The 24,798-nt window shown below is 39.5% G+C and overlaps 1 protein-coding gene across 5 annotated transcripts in view; it reads right to left on the bottom strand.

Moving 5' to 3' along the window:
- Nucleotides 1–24,798, bottom strand: part of ANO4 (anoctamin 4) — a 447,653-nt gene that overhangs the window by 2,381 nt on the left and 420,474 nt on the right. For all 5 annotated transcript variants that reach the window (XM_032647033.1, XM_032647032.1, XM_032647038.1 and 2 more), the window contains 3 exons: nucleotides 20,382–20,501; nucleotides 2,340–2,445; nucleotides 601–796 (listed from right to left, as the gene is read on the bottom strand). In XM_032647033.1, coding sequence (XP_032502924.1) covers nucleotides 605–796; nucleotides 2,340–2,445; nucleotides 20,382–20,501 — 418 coding nt within the window. In that variant the 3' untranslated portion in view covers nucleotides 601–604. The remainder of the gene's footprint in view (nucleotides 1–600; nucleotides 797–2,339; nucleotides 2,446–20,381; nucleotides 20,502–24,798) is intronic.

Below are 24,798 nucleotides of genomic sequence, written 5' to 3' on the forward strand. Positions count from 1 at the left end.
AATCACAAATTAACAACACATATCAATATCTGTCAGTACATGGGGTACTGATGCAGTAACCAGAGGTGTTTATCTGTCAGTACATGTGGTACTGATGCAGTAACCAGAGGTGTTTATAAAGAGTAAGTCTCAGTGGGCTGATGAGTCTGAGGAAAGCTTGGCGGGTGTGGCCTGACATGGATCAGCCTGGGAGGAAACAATACATGGGTGACGGAGGGAAGGCCATCTTGGGTGAGATGAAAAAGTGACTTTAATATCCCCATGGTAACATGCCCCTTCTTTCTGATGAAAGAGAATAGCCAGGCTAGAGTGGAAGGGGGAGGAGTGTTTATTTCAAGGGCCACCTAGGCCAACTCATGAAGACCTTGGCTGCCAGGCCAGAGTGTGACACGGAGACAGAGAAGAGTTGCAGGAGTTGTGTGCAAAGGGAAGGTTAAGTTAAATGTGCAGTTTTAGTAAGAGACAAGCTGGTTTTGAAAGCTTCTAGAGGATTTATTTGCACCCCTATCAGGAGAACAATGGCAAGCTTTGATTCAGGGAGTTGAAAGCGCCCCTCCCAGCCAAGGAGAGGTCTCAGACTGTGAAACACTTCTCACCGACCTGGTCACGGCCACTCATTGTGGTGTGCTTTTCCATTTTTCTTCCTCTCTTTTCGTTCCTTCTGAAGACGCTCCAGTTCTGCTTCATACATCATCTCCTGAATCAAGTACTTCTCTCTTCTCATTCGATCCCTTAGATCTTTTGGGAGGTCCGGGATCAGATATGAAATGAGGTGTTTTATACAAAACACGAGGTGCTAAAAACACAGGGGAGAATACAACAGAGTCAGGTTTACTGTGCAGCCTTAGGGAAAGAGTGCTGGGAGCTGGTCGAGAACAGGGATGTGGAGCCTCTGGTGTGTCTGGGGAGTGGAATAAGGCCAGGGGGTGGGTGTGAGAGGAAACAGAGTCACAGGGATAGGTGAGGACTGAACTTGGTGTAATGGCACCATACAGGAAATGAGAAGAGGACTCAGGAAAGAAGGCGGAGAAGCAAAGGCCAGAAAATGCAAAGGAGAGCCAGAAGAATATACTGCGGAATCAGAAAGCCCAGGTTTGAATTCCAGCTCTACGTTTACCACTTAAGAGCTATCTGTTTACCTGAGGATAAGTCACTCTGAGCCTCAGTTCCCTCATCCACAAAATGGGTGTTATTATGAAAATTTTAAGAAAATATTTTGAAATGCTTCACAGATTGTGAAATACGTTATTGCAGTGGTCTGGAACCAAAACCACAATATCTCCGAGGTATGCCTGAATAGGAAACTTCTAGTCTGAGCCAAGAGGCAGCCTTTACTTGTATTAATCTGGCTTTAATATAAGTAACAAGAGAGATGAAAGTTCCATTTATGGGTATAGTTATGGGAATGCAAACTATTTTTAGTAGCACTTTTCTTAAAGACTAAAAGAAATAGGTGGTGTATTTTTATTGACACATAATACAGGCAGTTACTAGGTAGATTATGCTTTATAAGTAATGTCATGATGATGCATAACCAGAGGCTACCACTTGTAACACTCAGTTCAGTGTTTTCCAAACATTGTCCTTAAACATCAGAAGCATCTTGGAGGGCTGTGAAAAACAAATTGCAGACATAATGTATCAGAATCTCTGGGCGTGGGGATGGAAAAACTGCAATTTTCCTGAATTTTAAGAACAGCAGCCCTAGAATATTAAACTTAGGACCAATGGGACTTCCCTGGTGGTCCAGTGGTAAAGAATCCACCTTCCAATGCAAGGGACGCGGGTTCGATCCCTGGTTGGGGAGCTAAGATCCCACATGCCGTGGGGCAACTAATCCTGTACGCCACAACTCCTGAGCTCGCACACCTCAACTAGAGAGCCTGCGTGCCACAAACTACAGAGCTCATGTGCTCTGGAGCCCGTGTGCCAGAACTAGAGAGAAGCCCGTGCACAGCAACGGAGAGCCTGCACGCTGCAACAAAAGATCCCACATTCCTCAACAAAGATCCTGCGTGCCACAACTAAGACCAGACGCAGCCATAAAAATAAAATAAATAAATAAATTTTAAAAATAAATACTAAAAAAATAAATTTAGGACCAATGATTCCTGACTTATTCTTTAACAGTCAACCCTGGACTTTCAAATATTTCTTAGAAAATTCAAGTACTTTAAGGAGAAGAAAAAGAAGAGAGAGAAAGAGATTACATAGTATTACTTATCCTGCTTCTGGATGTAAATAATCACACTGGAAGTTCTCATAACTTACATTAATTCGTTACTTCTAGTTACTTCATTATGTCAAAGGAAATAAAGGAGTTGGTTGAGAAAACTTACCTCGAACACAATGATAAAAGCCAGTCGGGCTGCTAAGACATGCCAGAACTGCAGTGTGTAGCCGTAGGGCACCAGTGAATGAGGAGGGTCACGGTAGTCTCGGTATCTATAAACACACAGGAGAGTGTTACATTCCAAATTATGATTTTCCTGACTCCCAAATCTCTTCCATCCCCACTATGTAGTCCTCGTTCACGGGAGAAAAGTATACAAAGTTTCTGTATACTAGACATCTGTTGTTTTGCTTGTCCAGCATCTCTTCTGGTAAAAGAATCTCTCTTCTCTGAAGAATTATCCGTGTGGGCTGGGCAGAGTTCTCCCCCTCGCTGACCCCAGCTCAGAAGATGAGCCAGACCTGATCAGCAAGACTCATCACCAGATCTTCTGCTAGAATGATTACTTAGTGAATTATCACGAAGCCCACAGAAGGTAAAAGCCTGGAGCTTCTGGTGGGCATCACAAACTGTGTGAAGTGAGCCTGCTTGAGAATGCAGTCAGTAGAACAAAAGCAGAGCCAGCAGAAAGGTGGTCTCTTGCTGACACTGCTGGAGACTTGGGATCTAGTCATTACTAACGTAATATCACCCCTCCAACCTGCTGGTTACCTGAACCAATGAATTTCTTTTTAAGTCAGTTTATACCGGATTTCTGCCACTTGCCACTAGAGTCCTTCCTAAAATATGCTCCAACTGTAACTTCTGAGTAAGCATCAACTTCCACAGATGTCTGTTATCTACTAGGTGCCAAGCACTAGCCTAGGAACTTAGATCCATGAGACTCCATTTTATCCTTACCGTATCATTACTATTCTCAGGTGGGAAGACTGAGAAGTGACTCTCAGCGTCATACAGTGTTCATGTGTTTTGAATGTTCTTTTCATTCGCTCCAGAAATGTGAGAAGATATGGAAATATTGGTTATTACAACAGTTCTGTGTAGACATACTAAATTTCCCTTGTCCGAATAAAAACTATGATTGTCCAGGCACCTAACCTTAAGGTCGGCACTAATTTGCATATGAGGATACAGGATAATTTCTATGCAGGGCATCCTTGAAAATATCAAGGACTACAAAAATATGAGCTGTGACCATTATCATCATCAATATCATCATCTTAATTATTATTAGTGTCTATGGAATATAATAGTAATGTATCATGATTATTTTGCCAGTAACGTGATATTTATGCTAAGTACTTGGTGCTGAAATTAAGAATGAATCTGTTTTTCTTTGTCTGACTTACTTCACTAAGCATAATACCCTTCAGGTCCATCCATGTTGTTGCAAATGGCAAAATTTAATTCTTTTTATGGCTGAGTAATATTCCATTGCGTGTGTGTATATACACATATATCTACATATTACATTTCCTTTATCCATCCATTGATGGATACTTAGATTGCTTCTATGCTTTGGCTATTGTAAATAATGCTGCTATGAACATTGGGATGCATATATCTTTTCTAATTAGTGTTTTCATTTTCTTCGGATACATACCCATATGCTTAGTGAAGTAAATCAGACAAAGGCAAATACTGTATGTTTCTGCTTACATGTGGAATCTAAAAAGTAAAACAAATAAATGAATGTAACAAAATAGACTCATAGATACAGAGAACAAACTAGTGGTTACCTGTGGCGAGAGGACTTGGGGGAGGGCCAAGACAGGGGAGGGGATTAAGAGGTACAAACTACTAGGTATAAAATAAATAATATACAAAGATGTAACATACTGCACAGGGATTATTACCAATATTTTATAATAACTTTAATTGGAGTATAATCTATGAAGATATCAAATCACTATGTTGTACACCTGAAACTAATACAAAGTTGTAAATCAACCATACTTAAAAAAAAAGCGAATGTTAGTGCCTTCAAACTGTTGGTTCTCCCTGTGATGATAAGGATTAGATAATCATTGAAAACACTCATTCTAACATATTGTTACATAATCTGCTCCTGTCATAGGTCCAATAAACAACGCCTGAAATTTTAGGAAGAATAATTTTATTCAGGACTAAAAGTTTGCATAGACTATTCTAACCTTCTTTTACTTTTTGCAGAGCACAGGTAGTCAAGAACCAGGAATTGTGTTTTCCAGTTAAGATAACATGTAATTCCTTTATTTTTCTTTAGCTACCTATATTTCAAATATAGTCCAAGTAAATATTCTAGAAGGAAAAGGAGCAGTATGCTTTTTATTATACACATGGTTAATTATCAGACAAAAGTATACATAAAAGGAGGGAACCTGAATTGCTTCAAGAGTCACCATCATTGGGGCTTCCCTGGTGGCAGAGTGGTTAAGAATCTGCCTGCCAATGCAGGGGACATGGGTTTAAGCCCTGGTCCGGGAAGATCCCACATGCCCCGGAGAAACTAAGCCCATGTGCCACAACTACTGAGCCTGTGCTCTAGAGCCGGTGAGCCACAACTACTGAAGCCCATGCACCTAGAGCCTGTGCTCTGCAACAAGAGAAGCCACCGCAATGAGAAGCCCGCGTACCACAACGAAGAGTAGCCCCTGCTCGCCCCAGCTAGAGAAAGCCCACATGCAGCAACGAACACCCAACACAGCCCAAAATAAAAACAAATAAATTAATTAATTAAAAAAAAAAGAGTCGCCATCATTGACTCCTTAAACTTTCTACACAATAGTGTTCATTAGAAAAGTGAAGTTCTTTTCAGGACCCACTGGTCCCTTTCCTATTTATGCTCTTCTCTGCTCTTGACTTTTGCCCTTTGTTTTGCCTGCTCCATCTCCTAGCTTCTCAGATCTTGTTTGGCTTTTAATTTGAAGAATTTTGACAAATCTCTTCCTCCTCAGATACCTTCTAAATTCACTGGGTGGAAAATCATAGTTTTTCCTTGATCTTGCAGACCATTTTCCTTGACCATTTCCAAAAAATACGATTCAGATGTGTCATTCTTAAAGTTCATGCTGTAAACTCATAGCAAATAAATGAATTCCTTTATTCAGCATAGCTGAATAAACTAGTATACATCAAATATAAACAGCCATTAAATTTAAGTATGAAAACTAGAAAGTTGAAACACTTTTATCACTCAATGAGAGTAGATTATCAAACACAATGACCATTTGTAAAACTGTACACATGCGATATGCAAAAGGTAAAGGGTTTTAAGTGGTGGTTTTAAATGTTAATTTATGTTTTTTTAGTATTTTAAAAATATTCTTTACATGTGCTTTTTAATATTTGGGAAACACATACTCATGGCTATGGTAAGTTGGCAGCATTTTAGATAATTTCTATGTAGGGGTCAGGTTGTTGAGAATATGCATCTATTTGTTCAGCCTGTGTGTCATATACATCCATTTGTGATCTGTCACAGAGTTCTGCTAACCTGTACTCAGAGGAACACAACGCATCTACATTGGCACTTAGGTTCTGAGAACGAGAATCAGAAGTTGTGAAATTCTTAGGAAGTTTGTTTTCAGAAGCAGCGGGTTTCTGGCTTCCTACTCTCTTAAGCCATTGTACCATAAAGTCAAGTTTCTCTCTAGAAAATTTCTTACTGCTACCCTAAGGGAATTAAAACTCAGTGGTGCCAATGAGTTGGTCATTTGCTTTGCTGCTGGTAGCTGTCTCCAGAATTATGTGCTGGAAAGTATACTGGAACCACGTTTGGAGTTTGCCTGACTAATAATGATCTTGGGTAATTCACGAAGCGCCGCTGGACATCACTTTTCCCTATCAACAAACTTAGGGTGTGTCCCACCCTGCTCTAAAATTTTGGACTCACTCTTTTCTTCTATGAGAAGTTGCAGATGACTGTTGTAAGTGGAGCTCTCAGTTCACACTGCAGTCTACCCCTGGTCTCTTGGCCTTTTCCACTCAGCAGCGGTTTTGGTGAGGGCCGTGCTCAGATGTCATTTGTATCCCGTGTTTCTGTTTTTGATGCAGTCTAATTTTTTTGCAAAATAATCAGCTGCATGTTCTCTGGCACTTGTACAAAGAAAACACTTCCCTGCCCTTCTGTAGAAACAGCCAGGACACCAAGCCTTAAGATAATCAATCAGTTTCACTCTTCTGATCTTTTAGCCTAGTATCTCCCAAGATACAATGTGGCCCAGTGGTGTTAATGTTGGGAGGATTTTTCCAAGTGAGTCAGAACTGTTTTCAGAAAGTAAAACTTTAAATTTCCTGGCTTCAATTTTACATGTGGGAAAGGCGGGGTTGTTCCCTTTTGGCGTAAGTTAGTGAATTCTCTATAGCTGCTTTTATTTCTCAGGAAATGGATGATTGGCTTGCAAACGTTATTTTTCTAGTACCAGGTATATTCTAGCACCAGTTAATTCATTCCCATTTTTGTAAACTGTGAAAATAAAAACATATGTACATTTCAAAGAATGAGAAGTGAACCTCATCCAAGTTAAGCCACAGAACACGGTCAGTGGCTTAGAACATGCCTCACTGGCAAAGCCAGACACCCCGAGAGGTGATGACTATTGTAATTTTCTGCTTCTCTTTATAATTATGCTACTTATGCAAGTGCTCCTAAATAAAACAGTGCTTGGTTTTATCTGCTTTGAATTCTATATAAGTGGAATCATACTGTATGTTTTATTTTGTGAGTACATTTTTATTGCACAATTTATTTTTGAGTTCTCATTTCTATTCCATTTTCTATTCTTATGTTAAACACCACACTGATATAATTATTATGGTTTTATACTATATCTAATGTAAGGTAAATATCCACCTTGTTATTCTTCAAAAATATCTTGACTTTTCTTCATCCTTTGCATTTCTTTATAACATTATTTTGGCCCTCTGTTGCACAAAATTGGACTAATCACAATTCTTAGTTTTTATAACTAATCTTATTGGTCCATTCATGTTCTTCTTTTCTGCAATTTTTATGTATATGTATTTAATAGTTTAATAACATAATGAACGATCATAAATCCTCCATGCAACCCAAGAATTAAAATATTACCGGGAACTTCTATCCACCTCTGGGCTCCTCCTTCATCTCATCTCTTTGCTTCCCTTATCCTGAACTTCATTTTTATCATTAACATATTTTTGCTATGTATATGCACTTACCTGAATATGATATTGTTCAGTTTTGTCTTGAACTCTCTAGAAAGGATGCTATACGGTAAGCAGCCTTCTGAGATTGCTTTTTTTTTTTTTTTTTTTTTTAGCATTGTGCTACTGAGATTTATCTGTGCTGTTGCATGTGGCCATTGCTGTACAACAGACGCTAGTATGAATATATTGTGGTTTTATGTAGTGTATATTTCAATTTATATTCACAAGCTGGTCATTTCTCTATTTCCTTTCAAATTCCCTAACCATGTAAAGCTTTGAAAAACAAAGTGTTAAGTCTACCAGTTCAGCAAATGCCCTTTGGGTAAAAGTTGGTTGCAGTGCTCTACATAGTACTCTGGATTCTGCTTTTATTTATTATTAAAAAATTTTGTTTTCTTGTGATGAGAACTTTTAAGATCTACTACTACCTTAGCACCTTTTTAAAAACTGAAGTAGAGTCGATTTACAATATCATGTTAGTTTCAGGTTTATAGTACAGCAGTTCAGAATATATATATGTATATTCTTCCTCAGATTTTGTAATAATCCTTATAGGTTATTATGAAATATTGAGTATAGTTCCCTGTGCCATACAGTAGGTCCTTATTGGTTATCTATTTTATATATAGTAGTGAGTATATGTTAATCCCAATCTCCTAATTTATCCCTCCCCCACCCCCCCCTTTCCCCTTTGGTAACCATAAGTTTGTTTTCTATGTCTGTGAGTCTCTGTTTTGGAAATAAGATCATTTGTACCTTTTTTTTTTTAGATTCAAATTTAAATGGTATCATATGATATTTATCTTTCTCTATCTGGCTTACTTCACTTAGTATGATAAGCTGTAGGTCCACCCATGTTGCTGCAAATGGCATTATTTCATTCTTTTTAATGGCTGAGTAATATTCCATTGCATATATGTACCATATCTTCTTTATCCATTCCTCTGTTGATGGACATTTAGGTTGCTTCCATGCCTTGGTGATTGTAAATAGTGCTGCAATGAACACTGGGGTGCGTGTATCTTTCCAAATTATGGTTTTCTCCAGATATATCCCAGGAGTGTGATTGCAGGATCTATGGTAGCTCTATTTTTAGCTTTTTAAGGAACTTCCATACTGTTCTTAATAGTCACTGTACCAATTTACATTCCCACCAACAGTGTAGGAGAGTTCCCGTTTCTCCACACCCTGTCCAGCATTTATTTATAGACTTTTTGATGATGACCATTCTGACTGGTGTGAGGCAATACCTCATTGTAGTTTTGATTTGAATTCTCTAATAATTAGTGATTTCAAGCATTTTTTCATGTGCCTTTTGGCCATCTATATCTCTTCTTTGGAGAAATGTCTATATCTTCTGTCCATTTTTTTGATTGGGTTGTTTGTTTTTTTGATATAGAACTCTATGAGCTGTTTGTATAGTTTGGAAATTAATCCCTTGTCAGTAGCATCATTTGCAAATATTTTCTCCCATTCGTAGGTTGTCTTTTTGTTTTGTTTATGGTTTCCTTTGCTGTGCAAAAGCTTTGAAGTTTCATTAGGTTCCACTTGTTTATTTTTGTTTTTATTTCCATTTCTCTAGGAGGTGGGTCAAAAATGATCCTGCTGTGATTTATGTCATAGTGTTCTGCCTATATTTTCCTCTAAGATTTTGATAGTTTCTGGCCTTACATTTAGGTCTTTAATCCATTTTGAGCTTATTTTTGTGTATGGTGTTAGGGAGTGATCTAATCTCATACTTTTATATGTACCTGTCCAGTTTTCCCAGCACCACTTATTGAAGAGGCTGTCCTTTCTCCACTGTACATTCCTGCCTCCTTTATCAAAGATAAGGTGACCATATGTGCGTGGGTTTATCTCTGGGCTTTCTATCCTGTTCCATTGATCTGTATTTCTGTTTTTGTGCCAGTACCATACTGTCTTGATTACTGTAGCTTTGTAGTATAGTCTGAAGTCAGGGAGCCTGATTCCTCTAGCTCCGTTTTTCGTTCTCAAGATTGCTTTGGCTATTCGGGGTCTTTTGTGTTTCCATACAAATTGTGAATTATTTTGTTCTAGTTCTGTGAAAAATGCCAGTGGTAGTTTGATAGGGATTGCATTGAATCTGTAAATTGCTTTGGGTAGTAGAGTCATTTTCACAGTGTTGATTCTTCCAATCCAAGAACATGGTATATCTCTCCATCTATTTGTATCATCTTTAATTTCTTTCATCAGTGTCTTATAATTTTCTGCATACAGGTCTTTTGTCTCCTTAGGTAGGTTTATTCCTAGATATTTTATTCTTTTTCTTGCAGTGGTAAATGGGAGTGTTTTCTTGATTTCACTTTCATATTTTTCATCATTAGTGTATAGGTATGCCAGAGACTTCTGAGCATTCATTTTGTATCCTGCTACTTTACCAAATTCATTGATTAGCTCTAGTAGCTTTCTGGTAGCACCTTTAGGATTCTCTATGTATAGTATCATGTCATCTGCAAACAGTGACAGCTTTACTTCTTCCCGATTTGGATTCCTTTTATTTCCTTTTCTTCTCTGATTGCTGTGGCTAAAACTGCCAAAACTATGTTGAATAAGAGTGGTGAGAGTGGGCAACCTTGTCTTGTTCCTGATCTTAGTGGAAATGTTTTCAGTTTTGAACCATTGAGGATGATGTTGGCTGTGGGTTTGTCATATATGGCCTCTATTATGTTGAAGAAAGTTTCCTCTATGCCTTCTTTCTGCAGGGTTTTTTCACAAATGGGTGTTGAATTTTGTCGAAAGCTTTCTCTGCATCTATTGAGATGATCATATGGTTTTTCTCCTTCAATTTGTTAATATGGTGTATCACACTGATTGATTTGCATATATTGAAGAATCCTTGCGTTCCTGGAATAAACCCTACTTGATCATGGTGTGTGATCCTCTTAATGTGCTCTTGGAGTCTGTTTGCTATTATTTTGTTGAGGATTTTTGCATCTATGTTCATCAGTGATATTGGCCTGTAATTTTCTTTCTTTGTGACATCCTTGTCTGGTTTTGGTATCAGGGTGATGGTGGCCTCGTAGAATGAGTTTGGGTGTGTTCCTCCCTCTGCTATATTTTCGAAGAGTTTGAGAAGGATAGGTGTTAGCTCTTCTCTAAATGTTTGATGGAATTTGCCTGTGAATCCATCTGGTCCTGGGCTTTTGTTTGTTGGAAGATTTTTAATCACAATTTCAATTTCAGTGCTTGTGATTGGTCTGTTCATATTTTCTATTTCTTCCTGATTCAGCCTTGGCAGGTTGTGCATTTCTAAGAATTTGTCCATTTCTTTCAGGTTGTCCATTTTATTGGCATAGAGTTGCTTGTAGTAATCTCTCATGATCTTTTGTATTTCTGCAGTGTCAGTTGTTACTTCTCCTTTTTCATTTCTAATTCTGTTGATTTGAGTCTTCTCCATTTTCTTCTTGATGAGTCTTGATGATAAAGCATTAGGTTTATTAATTATGTTTATCTTCTCAATGAACCAGCTTTTAGTTTTATTGATCTTTGCTATCGTTTCCTTCATTTCTTTTTCATTTATTTCTCATCTGACCTTTTATGATTTCTTTCCTTCTGCTAACTTTGGAGTTTTTTTGTTCTTCTCTTTCTAATTGCTTTAGGTGCAAGGTTAAGTTGTTTATTCGAGATGTTTCCTGTTTCTTAAGGTAGGATTGTATTGCTATAAACTTCCCTCTTAGAACTGCTTTTGCTGCATCCCATCAGTTTTGGGTTGTCGTGTCTCCATTGTCATTTGTTTCTAGGTATTTTTTGATTTCCTCTTTGACTTCTTCAGTGATCACTTCGTTATTAAGTAATGTATTGTGTGTTTGTATTTTTTACAGATCTTTTCCTGTAATTGATATCTAGTCTCATAGCATTGTGGTCGGAAAAGATACTTGATACAATTTCAATTTTCTTAAATTTACCAAGGCTTGATTTGTGACCCAAGATATGGATCTATCCTGGAGAATGTTCCATGAGTATTTGAGAAAAATGTGTTTTTTGTTGTTTTTGGATGGAATGTCCTATAAATATCAAGTCCATCTTGTTTAATGTATCATTTAAAGCTTGTGTTTCCTGATTTATTTTCATTTTGGATGATCTGTCCATTGGTGAAAGTGGGGTGTTAAATTCCCCTACTATGAATGTGTTACTGTCGATTTCCCCTTTTATGGCTGTTAGTATTTGCCTTATGTATTGAGGTGCTCCTATGTTGGGTGCATAAATATTTACAATTGTTATATCCTCTTCTTGGATCGTTCCCTTGATCATTATGTAGTGTCCTTCTTTGCCTCTTCTAATAGTCTTTATTTTAAAATCTATTTTGTCTGATATGAGAATTGCTACTCCAGCTTTCTTTTGGTTTCCATTTGCATGGAATATCTTTTTCCATCCCCTTACTTTCAGTCTGTATGTGTCTCTAGGTCTGAAGTGGGTCTCTTGGAGACAGCATATATATGGGTCTTGTTTTTGTATCCATTCAGCCAGTCTGTGTCTTTTGGTGGGAGCATTTAATCCATTTACATTTAAGGTAATTATTGACATGTATGTTACTATTCCCATTTTCTTAATTGTTTTGGGTTTGTTATTGTAGGTCTTTTCCTTGTCTTGTGTTTCTTGCCTAGAGACGTTCCTTTAGCATTTGTTGTATAGTTGGTTTGGTGGTGCTGAACTCTCTCAGCTTTTGCTTGTCTGTAAAGGTTTTAATTTCTCCATCAAATCTGAATGAGATCCTTGCTGGGTAGAGTAATCTTGGTTGTAGGTTTCTCTCCTTCATCAGTTTAATTATGTCCTGCCACTCCATTCTGGCTTGCAGAGTTTCTGCTGAAAGATCAGCTGTTAACCTTATGGGGATTCCCTTGTGTGTTATTTGTTGTTTTTCCCTTGCTGCTTTTAATATGTTTTCTTTGTATTTAATTTTTGACAGTTTGATTAATATGTGTCTTTGCGTGTTTCTCCTTGGATTTATCTTGTATGGTACTCTCTGTGCTTCCTGGACTTGATTAACTATTTCCTTTCCCATATTAGGGAAGTTTTCAACTATAATCTCTTCAAATATTTTCTCAGTCCCTTTCTTTTACTCTTCTTCTTCTGCAACCCCTATAATTCGAATGTGGGTGTGTTTAATATTGTCCCAGAGGTCTCTGAGACTGTCCTCAGTTCTTTTCATTCTTTTTTCTTTATTCTGCTCTGCAGTAGTTATTTCCGCTATTTTATCTTCCAGGTCACTTATGCGTTCTTCTGCCTCAGTTATTCTGCTGTTGATCCCTTCTAGAGTATTTTTTATTTCATGTATTGTGTTGTTCATTGTTGCTTGTTTCTTCTTTAGTTCTTCTAGGTCCTTGTTAAATGTTTCTTACATTTTCTCTATTTCCAAGATTTTGGATCATCTTTACTATCATTATTCTGAATTCTTTTTCAGGTAGACTGCCTGTTTCCTCTTCATTTGTTAGGTCTGGTGGGTTTTCATCTTGCTCCTTCATCTGCTGTGTGTTTTTCTGTCTTCTCATTTTGCTTATCTTACTGTATTTGGGGTCTCCTTTTTGCAGGCTGCAGGTTCATAGTTCCCATTGTTTTTGGTGTCTGTCCCCAGTGGCTAACGTTGGTTCAGTGGGTTGTATAGGCTTCCTGGTGGAGGGGACTAGTGCCTGTGTTCTGGTGGATGAGGCTGGATCTTGTCTTTCTGGTAGGCAGGTCCACGTCTGGTGGTGTGTCTTGGGGTGTCTGTGGACTTATGATTTTAGGCAGCCTCTCTGCTAATGGGTGGTGGTGTGTTCCTGTCTTGCTAGTTGTTTGGCATAGGGTGTCCAGCACTGTAGCTTGCTGGTTGTTGAGTGAAGCTGGGTTCTGGTGTTGAGATGGAGATCTCTGGGAGATTTTTGCCGTTTGATATTATGTGGAGCTGGAAGGTTTCTTGTGGACCGGTGTCCTGAAGTTGGCTCTCCCACCTCAGAGGCACACACTGACCCCTGGCTGCAGCAGCAAGAGCCTTTCATCCACACAGCTCAGAATAAAAGGGAGAAAAATTTGAAAGAAAGAAAGCAAAGAAAAGAAAAGAAAGAAAGAAAGAAAGAGGATAAAATAAAATAAAGTAAGATAAAATAACAAAGTTATTAAAATAAAAATTAAAAAAATTTTAAAAAGCAAACATACAATAAACGGATGGATAGAACCCCAGGACAAATGATGAAAGCAAAGCTATACAGACAAAATCTCACACAGAAGCATACACATACACGCTCAGAAAAAGAGGAAAAGGGGAAAAAATCATAAATCTTGCTCTGAAAGTCCACCTCCTCAATTTGGGATGATTCGTTGTCTATTCATGTATTCCAGAGATGCAGGGTACATCAAGTTGATTGTGGAGCTTTAATCCACTGCTTCTGAGGCTGCTGGGAGAGATTTCCCTTTCTCTTTGTTCGCACAGCTCCCGGGGCTCAGCTTTGGATTTGGCCCCGCCTCTGCGTGTAGGTCGCCAGAGGGCATCTGTTCTTCGTTCAGACAGGACGGGGTTAAAGGCGCAGCTGCTTAGGGGGCTCTGGCTCACTCAGTCCGGTGGGTAGGAGGGGTGCGGCTGCGGGGCAAGCCTGCGGCGGCCGAGGCCAGCGTGACGTTGCACCAGCCTGAGGCGCGCCGTGCGTTCTCCCGGGGAAGTTGTCCCTGGATCCCAGAACCCTGGCAGTGGCGGGCTGCACAGGCTCCCCGGAACGGGGGTGTGGATAGTGACCTGTGCTCGCACACAGGCTTCTTGGTGGCGACAGCAGCAGCCTTAGCATCTCATGCCAGTCTCTGGGGTCTGCACTTTTAGCCGCAGCTCGCGCCCGTCTCTGGAGGTCCTTTAAGCGGTGCTCTTAATCCCCTCTACTCATGCACCAGGAGACAAAGAGGGAAGAAAAAGTCTCTTGCCTCTTGGGCAGGTCCAGACATTTTTCCGGACTCCCTCCCGACTAGCCGTGGTGCACTAACCCCCTGCAGGCTGTGTTCTCGCTGCCAGCCCCAGTCCTCTCCCTGCGCTCCGACCGAAGCCTGAGCCTTAGCTCCCAGCCCCGCCTGCCCCGGCGGGGGAGCAGACAAGCCTCTCGGGCTGGTGAGTGCTGGTCTGCACCGATCCTCTGTGCGGGAATCTCTCCGCTTTGCGCTCCGCACCCCTGTTGCTGCGCTCTCTTCCGCAGCTCCGAAGCTTCCTCCCTCTGCCACCCGCAGTCTCCGCCCGCGAAGGGGCTTCCTAGTGTGCGGAAACCTTTCCTCCTTCACAGCTCCCTCACACTGGTGCAGGTCCCGTCCCTGTTTTTTCTCTGTTTATGCTTTTTTCTTTTGCCCTACCCAGGTACGTGGGGAGTTTCTTGCCTTTTGGGAGGTCTGAGGTCTTCTGCCAGCGTTCAGTAGGTGTTCTGTAGGAGTTGTTCCACGTGTAGATGTATTTCTGGTGTATCTCTGGGGAGGAAGGTGATCTCCGTGTCTTACTCTTCCGCCATCTTCCCCCTCCTCAAATTTTAAGATTTTTTGTTCTAGTTCTGTAAAAAATGCCATTGGTAATTTGATAGGGATGGCATTGAATCTGTAGATTGATTGCTTTCGGTAGTGTAGCCATTTTCACAATATTGAGTCTTCCAATCCAAGAACATGGTATGTCTCTCCATCTGTTTGTGTCACCTTTAATTTCTTTCATCAGTGTCTTATTGTTTTCTGAGTACACGTCTTTTACCTCCTAAGGGAGGTTTATTCCTAGGTGTTTTATTCTTTTTGTTGCAGTGGTGAATGGGATTCTTTCCTTAATTTCTCTTTCTGATCTTTCGTTGTTAGTGTATAGGAATGCAAGAGATTTCGGTGGATTACTTTTACATCCTGCAACTTTACCAAATTCATTGATTAGCTCTAGTAGTTATCTGGTGGCATATTTAGGATTTTCTATGTATAGTATCATGTCATCTGCAAACAGTGACAGTTTTACTTCTTTTCCAATTTGGATTCTTTTCTTTCTTTTTCTTCTCTGATTGCCGTGGCTAGGACTTCCAAAACTATCGTGAATAATAGTGGTGAGAGTGGACATCCTTGTCTTGTCCCTGACCTTAGAGGGAATGCTTTCAGTTTTTCACCATTGAAAATGATGTTTGCTGTGGGTTTGTCATATATGGCCTTTATTATGTTGAGGTAGGTTCCGTCTGTGCCCATTTTCTGGAGAGTTTTTATCATAAATGGGTGTTCAGTTTTGTCAAAAGCTTTTTCTGCATCTATTGAGATGATCATATGGTTTTTATTCTTCAATTTGTTAATACGGTGTATCACACTGATTGACTTGCATATACTGAAGACTCCTTGCATCCCTGAGAGAAATCCCACATGATTATGGTGTATGGTTCTTTTAATGTGTTGTTGGATTCTGTTTGTTAGTATTTTGTTGAGGACTTTTGCATCTATATTCGTCAGTGGTATTGGTCTGTAATTTTCTTTTTTGTAATATCTTTTGTCTGGTGTTGGTATCAGGATAATGGTGTCCTTGTAGAATGAGTTTGGGAATGTTCCTTCCTCGCCGTTTTTTGGAAGAGTTTGAGAAGGATGGGTGTTAGCTCTTCTCTAAATGTTTGATAGAATTCAGCTGTGAAGCCATCTGGTCCTGGGCTTTTGTTTGTTGGAAGATTTTAAATCACAGTTTCAATTTCATTACTTGTGATCGGTCTGTTCATATTTTCTGTTTCTTCTTGGTTCAGTCTTGGAAGGTAGTACCTTTGTAAGAAATTGTCCATTTCTTCTAGGTTGTCCATTTTTGGGGTATAGAGTTGCTTGTAGCAGTCTCTTGGGATGCTTTGTATTTCTGCGGTGCCTGTTTAACTTCTCCTTTTTCATTTCTAATTTTATTGATTTCAGTCCTCTCCCTCTTTTTCTTGTTAAGTCTGGCTAAATGTTTATCAATTTTGTTTATCTTCTCAAAGAACCAGCTTTTAGTATTATTGATCTTTGCTATTGTTTTCTTTGTTTCTATATCATTTATTTCTGCTCTGATCTTTATGATTTCTTTCCTTCTACTAACTTTGGGTTTTGTTTGTTCTTCTTTCTCTAGTTCCTTTAGATGTAAGGCTGGATTGTTTATTTGAGATTTTTCTTGTTTCTTGAGGTAGGATAGGTAGGATTTTATTGCTATAAGCTTCCCTCTTAGAACTGCTTTTGCTGCATCCCATAGTTTTTGGATCATTGTGTTTTCGCTGTCATTTGTCTCTAGGTATTTTTTGATTTCTTCTCTGATTTCTTTAGTGATCTCTTGGTTATTTAATAATGTATTGTTTACCTCCATATGTTTGTGTTTTTTACCTATTTTTCCCCTGTAATTTATTTCTAACCTCTTTTGTTCAGAAAAGATGCTTGATATGATTTCAATTTTCTTAAATTTACCAAGCCTTGATTTTTGACCCAAGATGTGATCTATCCAGGAGAATATTCCATGTGAACTTGAAATAAAGTGTAATCTGTTTTCGGATGTCCTGTATATATCAATTAAATCTATCTGGTCTACTGTGTCATTTAAAGCTTGAGTTTCCTTATTAATTTTCTTGTGGATGATCTGTCCATTGGTGTAAGTGAGGTGTTAAAGTCCCCCACTATTATTGTGTTACTGTTGATTTCCTCTTTTATGGCTGTTAGCATTTGCCTTATGTATTGAGGTGCTCCTATGTTGGGTGCATATATATTTATAATTGTTATATTTTCTTCTTGGATTGATCCCTTGATCATTATGTAGTGTGCTTCCATGTTTCTTATACCATTCTTTATTTTAATGTCTATTTGATATGAGTATTGCTACTTTCTTTTGATTTCCATTTGCATGGAATATCTTTTTTCCATCTCCTCAGTTTCAGTCTGTATGTGTTCGTAGGTCTGAAGTGGGTCTATTGTAGACAGCATATAAATGGGTCTTGTTTTTCTATCCATTCAGCAAGCCTGTGTCTTTTGGTTGGAGCACTTAATCCATTCACATTAAAGGTAATTATTGATATGTATGTTCCTGTTACCATTTTCTTAATTGTTTTGGGTTTGTTTTTGTAGGTCCTTTTCTTCTCTTGTGTTTCCCACTTAGTTAACTTCCTTTAGCATTTGTTGTAGAGCTGGTTTGGTGGTGCTGAATTCTCTTAGCTTTTGCTTGTCTGTAAAGCTTTTGATTTTTCCATCGAATCTGAATGAGATCCTTGCCAGGTAGAGTAATATTGGTTTTAGGTTCTTTCCTTTCATCACTTTAAATATATTGTGCCACTTCCTTCTGGCTTGTACAGTTTCTGCTGAGAAATCAGCTGTTAACCTTATGGGAGTTCCCTTGTATGTTATCTGTCCTTTTTCCCTTGTTCCTTTTAATAATTTTTCCTTGTCTTTAATTTTTGACAATTTGATTACTGTGTGTCTTGGCGTGTTTCTCCTTGGGTTTATCCTGCCTGGGACTTTCTGTGCTTCCTGCACTTGGGTGGCTATTTCCTTTCCTATGTTAGGGAAGTTTTTGACTATAATCTCTTCAAATATTTCCTCGGGTCCTTTTTCTCTCTTTTTTTTTTTCTGGGACCCCTATAATGAGAATGTTGGTGCATTTGATTTTGTCCCAGAGGTCTCTTAGGCTGTCTTCATTTCCTTTCATTCTTTTTCTTTATTCTGTTCCACTGCAGTGAATTCCACCATTCTGTCTTCCAGGTCACTTATCTGTTCTTCTGCCTCAGTTATTCTGCTGTTGATTCCTCCTAGTGTAGTTCTCATTTCAGTTATTGTATTGTTCATCTGTTTGTTCTTTAATCCTTCTAGGTGTTTGTTCTTTAATTCTTATAGGTGTTTGTTAAACACTTCTTGCATCTTCTCAATCTTTGCCTCCATTCTTTTTCTGAGGGCCTGGATCATCTTCACTATCATTATTCTGAATTCCTTTTCTGGAAGGTTGCCTATCTCCACTTCATTTAGTTGTTTTTCTGGGGTTTTATCTTGTTACTTCATCTGGTACATAGTCCTTTGCTTTTTCATTTTGTCTATCTTTTTGTGAATGTGGTTTTCGTTCCTCAGGCTGCAGGATTGTAGTTCTTCTTGCTTCTGCTGCCTACTCTGCAGTGGATGAGTCTATCTAAGAGTGTTGTGCAAGCTTCCTGATTGGAGGAACTGGTGGTGAGTAGAGCTGGGTGTTTCTCTGGCGGGCAGAGCTCAGTAAAACTTTAATCTGCTTGTCTGCTGATGGATGCTGATGAGTTCCCTCCCTGTGGGTTGTGTGGCCTCAGGGGACACAGCACTGGAGCTAGAGGCTCTTTGGTGGGGCTAATGGTGTACTCTGGGAGGGCTCACACCAAGGAGTAGCAGGTAGGTCTGTTCATTCTCCTATGGGGTCACTGCCACTTCCCCCTGGGTCCTGATAAGCACACTACTTTGTGTGTGCCCTCCAAGAGTGGAGTCTCTGTTTCCCCCAGTCCTGTCAAACTCTTGCAGTCAAATCCTGCTAGCCTTCAAAGTGTGATTCTCTGGGAATTCCTCCTCCCATTGCTAGACCCCCAAATTGGGAAGCATGATGTGGGGTTCAGAACCTTCACTCCAGTGGGTGGACTTCTGTGGTATAATTGTTCTCCAGTTTGTGAGTCACCTACCCAGTGGTTATGGGATTTGATTTTATTGTGATTGCGACCCTCCTACCATCTCACTGGGGCTTCTTTGTCTTTGGATGTGGGGTACCTTTTTTGGTGAGTTACAGTGTCTTCCTGTTGATGATTATTCAGCAGTTAGTTGTGATTCTGGTGCTCTCGCAAGGGGGAGTGAGCGCACGTCCTTCTACTCCGCCATCTTGAACCAAATTGCTGCAGCTTCTACATCAGCACTTGCATGTTATGGGTGCTGCTTCTTAAACCTCATGAACTAACCTCTGCTAGCTTCCAACTGTTCTGTAGCTTCCTTGCCTCTCTTGGCCCTCACAGAATTGAGAGAGTGAGGGTCTTGCTCTGGATTAAGCTTTGGCTTAAGGGAATGTTTTTGCTGGTTTGATCTTCTGTACAGACCACTAAAACTTTCTTCAGATCATCAGTAAGGCTGTTTCACTTTCTTATCATTTGGGTGTTCACTGGAGTAGCACTTTAACTTTTCTTCAAGAACTTTTCCTTTGCATTCACAACTTGGCAAACTGTTTGGTGGAAGAGGCCTTCCTTTTGGCTTATCTCTGCTTTCAGCTTGCCTTCCTTACTAAGCTTAGTCATTTCTAGCTTTTGATTTAAAGTGAGAGATGTGTGGCTTTCCTTTCTCTTGAACACTTAGAGGCCACTGTAGGGTTATTAATTGAATTGGCCTAATTTCAATACTGTGTCTCAGAGAAGAGGGGAGCCCATGGAGAGGCAGAGATGGGGAAATAGAGCAGTCAGAACACATTAAGTTCACTGTCTGATATGTGCAGTGTTTGTAGCACCCCAAAACAATTACGATAATAACATCAAAGATCACTGATCATAGATCACCATAACAAACATAATAATAATGAAAAAATCTGAAATATGGCTAGAATTACCAAAACGTGACACAGAGTCACAAAGTGAGCAAATGCTGTTAGAAAAGCAGCACTGACAGACTTTCTCGGTGCAGGATTGCCACGAACCTTCAATTTTTAACAAATGCAGTATCTGCGAAGTGCACAAAAATGACATGTCTGTGTGTAACAAATTGTTTTACTCTTGCTGCTTCTAATATTCTCTCCTTGTCTTAACTTTTGATACTTTAATTATAATGTCTTAGTGGGGGTCTCTTTGGGTTCCTCTTACATGGGCTTCCTGGATCTGGAAGTCTGGGTTTCACCCCAGTGATTATGTTTTAATCTGTCTGGGTCACAGCCTCATAAAGAGATTTAAAAATTCTCCAGGGGATTGTAATGCATAATCAAGTTTGAGAACTGCAGCTGTAAATCCACTCAGTCAAAAAGGGCCACTGTCTGAGCAACACCTCCCCACGGCAGAGCCAGCCCAGCTGAGGCTAAGAGTGCCACACTTACCTACAGTACTTGAGAGGAGTCCCCGAGAACTCACTGCCATCAGACTCAGGCTCAGATCGGTTCTCAAAGTCAGAAATTCGGAATACAGACAAGCTGGCGTTCACATAGCCAACCATGCACCTACAAAAGAAAACAGATTCTCTAATTAGGACTCTGATCACCTCTGCATCCAATTCACCAAGGCTCTACTTCCTAGAAATCCCTGCAGTTATAGGTGCCTTACTTGGACCTGCCTTGTCACAGCTCTCAAGTTGGAATACACTGAAAAGCCCTGGGTATGTTGAATGAAGAACAAGTCATTCTTTTGTTATAGTCCTTTTTGTGCAGAATCATCATCTAGACCATCACTACCCCAATCAATGCTTCAGTGAAATGGGCAAAAGCGTTGCATGATCAGCGTAAGTAAGTCACCACTTCTTTCATTGATGACACACACATGCACACATAATCACATTCCTTCATTAATGATTATCTATAATTTCTCATAATGCCCTGAATATAACTAGTATGAATATAACCCCCCTCCCAACTCACATCCCATGCTACAGTCATGCTAGATTATGTTCCTTTCATGTATCATATACTTTCATGCCTCTGCTCATGTTGTCTTTTCTCTTGGGATTCCTTACTCATGGTTTACAAGTGGTAATAGTGTTCACCAACTGAGATGTCGCCTCTTTTGTGAAAATGTCCTAATCCCCCCAGTCAGAAGGCTCATTCCCTTCTCTCTGTGGTGCAGCTGTGTTTACTTCACAATGGGCATATAGCTTATACTAGAGTTGGTTGCATACATGTATGTCTTCTCCTTTGGACTATAGTGTGTTTTTTCTTTTTTGGATCAGAAGAGGTGTCATAGATATTTTGGTATCGTAGGACAGTCTTGTACAGTGTAGGAATCCAGTAAATATTGAATTCAATTTAAAGTACCAGAGATTCTATCAAGGTCTTGAAGATGGATCAGGAATAAAACTATTGCCTGGACCTCCCAGGGATTATAAGCTTCTTGAGGACATGGCTTTCATTCTGTGTTGGGGAATGGGGGTCAGTATATTACAATACAAAAAACTTGGGCTTTAGGGTCAAATTGTAGCTCTGCTGCTTTCTAGCCATGTGATCTTGGCAAATTATGCAATTCTTAAAGCAACAAAAGTGTCCACCTCATAGGGTCATTGTGGGAATGAAATGAAATGATATATGTAAAGCAAGTGATATAATGCTTAGCCTATAGCCAGATCTTAATAAATGTGAGTGGTATTTTATTTCATGCACCTAGCAGGAGGTCAATAAATATTTAATTATTAATTGAAAGAAGAAATCATGGTCTTCAGACTCTCTTCAATAACATGTCTGATGTGATTATCCAAAGTTGCTGAATACCAAACCCAAGTGATAACACAAACATAGTTCTGAGAGCACATGGGTTCTGTGCATGTGTTGTCTTGCTCAAGACAAGTCACTGGTTTCATCATGGCCTTAAAAGAAATGAACCAAGCAGAGAAGGACCCATTTGTCAACAGTCACTCATGGGTGAAACAAATGGTCAGTGCGTGTGTAACATGCCCTACTCCCACTGGCAGCAGGCCTCTCCCATCACTCCATAAAAAGGTAATTTGAAATGATTTCTCCCTCATCTATGAACTGCCTAGAACATGACATGAAAACAGAGTCTTGATGATGATTAGCTGTCACAGAGAGGGAGCCAGTTTTGTGAAATACAGAATAGAGCAGAGTCTTCTCAGGATCTGAGCTGTGGGAAGGGAAAGGTGCTCTGGAAACTGGCAAAGGCAGGCCCAGCATTGAAATGGAATAATTACAACCCCTCCTACACTCTTCTCTCACACAGCAGCCCTGAGCTTTACTAAGATTAAAGCTGCTCACGGCTACTCTGTTAAAAAACTCAATAGAGAGCCTAAATTCAAATGAAATACCCATCTCACAGGCTGAATACCTTACATTCAAAGTAAAAGATAAAAGGGAGACATAGTTGAACTCTTTATTAAGCATATTCATGTAATGTCAGTCATGAATCAAGTTGAAAATGTGCCTTTAGTGGGCATGTACTCCTTCTGGGTGCAAAGCATTACACATGGAACTAGTAAGTCTTCTTTCCATATAATTTCCATAATCAGGGAAGAAGAGGAACTGCTAACACTGAATTTTCTAGGCATTTATCTAATTATTTTCACTGTGGTAGAATCTTAGCTTGCCAACGTCAAACAGTTGAGACCATCACCAATTCAGGGAAATGAGGTTTCCCACACTTCATCGTATAGGGCTCAGCCAGTGGCATGCATGTGTCAACTCAGTGACCTATTGTTACAGCAGGAAGGTCACAGGCAGCAGATCCCATGTCTACTAAGTTTGCTGGCAGGAGGTCTATGTATCCTCATTGTGACACACCCCCAGCTCCAGGTGAGACAGAGGAAAGACAAGGCTACACTGATGATCAGGGAGAACTGAGAGGGAAGGAGAAAAAAGTATCAGACAAAGGAAGAGTTTCCTGAGAAGATAAAATAATGAAGTCAGTTTTCTTAAGGGGTTGGCAGATGGCCTGTAAAGGCATTTCCAAGAAAGAAGATTCAGAAAAATGTCTTATGCAAGGGCAGCATTGTTTGAATTAGAATGCATATGTTTTCCAAGTAACTTCTGAGAAGACATTTATTTAAATGTGAGAATTCTGGTTTTAAAACCATTCATGACTTATCGGTTTCCATCCTTTACTGTGGGGGAAAAGGATGAACTAGTGATCATTCTCATCATTTTCAAGGGAGAGAACAGAATCAGAAGTTGACTTTTGAGTCTGTAGATTCCAGATCAAACTCACTGCAGAGTGTCTTTGAATTCTGCTACTAAATTTGCTTTTGAGGTTTTAGGCATTGTGACTCAAATAGCATGGGGATAGGGCTGAAAGGGCAAAAAAGCAAGGGGAAATAAGGTCAGGTTTGTGCATTTAAAGTCAGACATGCTTTGTAGAAAACAAATGACTAATTTATTTATAGGTTAATTTGTAGATAACTTTATAGGTAATAAATTAGGCTAATGAGATAAGCACAGAAGAAAGTAGACTTCTGACTTCTTGCATTGAAAACGTCAGACATTATGAAATAAGAAGAGTAGCCCTCTGTAACCATAAGCTTTATCTTCTGAAATACAACTTTGCAATTGGTTTTGATCTATTTAATTGATTTATAGCTTATATAAATTATTTATAGTTCATTAAGATATTTGTAGCTCATTCTGTGAAAATTCGAGCACTGTGTCCTTGATCAAATCTCTAACTCCTTATGGTATCACTATTTTTACAGGAAAATCAGCTTGATTTATACTACTAGATCAGGTATATACCTCACAGTAATTTTCTAAGGCCTGCATATATCCATAGAGAATGTTCCCAAACTCTAATCCATGTCTACCTGATAACAAAGTAATTAGTTTATTGCATTCATTGAGGGTGAGGGATCAAACTGGTTATTTGTGCTTTCTGGAAAAAAAATTTAGTTTGCTGATTGAAATTTTAACTCTGATTGACAGAACAATTTTATAATATACATCTTCAACTTTACTTCACAATTTCTGTCTCCTGATGTCTGCCCAGAGGTGATTTTAGTTCTCTAAGCTCTTTCTAAAGGGCCCTTGGGAAGATGCCCTGAAAGACGAAGTGACTTCATTTTGTAGGCAATGAACAATACTCTGATCACTGGCAGCTGGAAAGACAGAATGTCTTAAGAGGGAAGATGAAAACATTTGAAAAACTCTTGTGTACCTGCTGTGTGGAGACCACTGCCTCAAACCACAGTATTCCTTTCACGTACAGATCTGGCTGAAAAATGAGAATGTCTTCCCCACTGTGCCGCTGAAGACTGGTCCGCTGAGCAGACGAGTGTTGAGACTGGGCGGAATGCGCAGCCAGGAATAACTGAAGCGCGCTGTCATAGGGAAAAGGGGCCTGTGAACTGAATGACCCTGGACACAGGAGTGAAATTCTCATCCGTGGAGGAGCCAGGGAAACGTGTAAGGTGAGGGAAGCCTGGAGTTTTGGAGAAAGGTGATTGGTTTGGTTGGAATACTGTTGATTTAGGGTCAATTTAAATTGAAATATGGCGTTTCCACAGCCGGATTTAATCTAAGTGGGATCTCACTCTGACTGCACTTGCTACCTTAAAAGCCTATGACGTCTAAAATTTGACAATGCTGCTCCTCTATGAGTTCAGTCACCTCTGAAGCATTTTGAAACTGGAAAAAGAAAAAAACCTAAAAAGGATAATAGAGTAGCTGGTGGGGCAGAAAATAAGATTCATGAAGAAACATACACAAATGTAACTATTTGAAAATAAGAAAAATGACTAATGGATTAGCAGATAAAAAGTAGATCTACAAAGATTGAAGGTAGCAACAGGCTCTTAAGAGAAACATTGTT

Source organism: Phocoena sinus, chromosome 10 (assembly GCF_008692025.1).
Source record: "Phocoena sinus isolate mPhoSin1 chromosome 10, mPhoSin1.pri, whole genome shotgun sequence".
In the NCBI taxonomy this organism is placed as follows: domain Eukaryota; kingdom Metazoa; phylum Chordata; class Mammalia; order Artiodactyla; family Phocoenidae; genus Phocoena; species Phocoena sinus.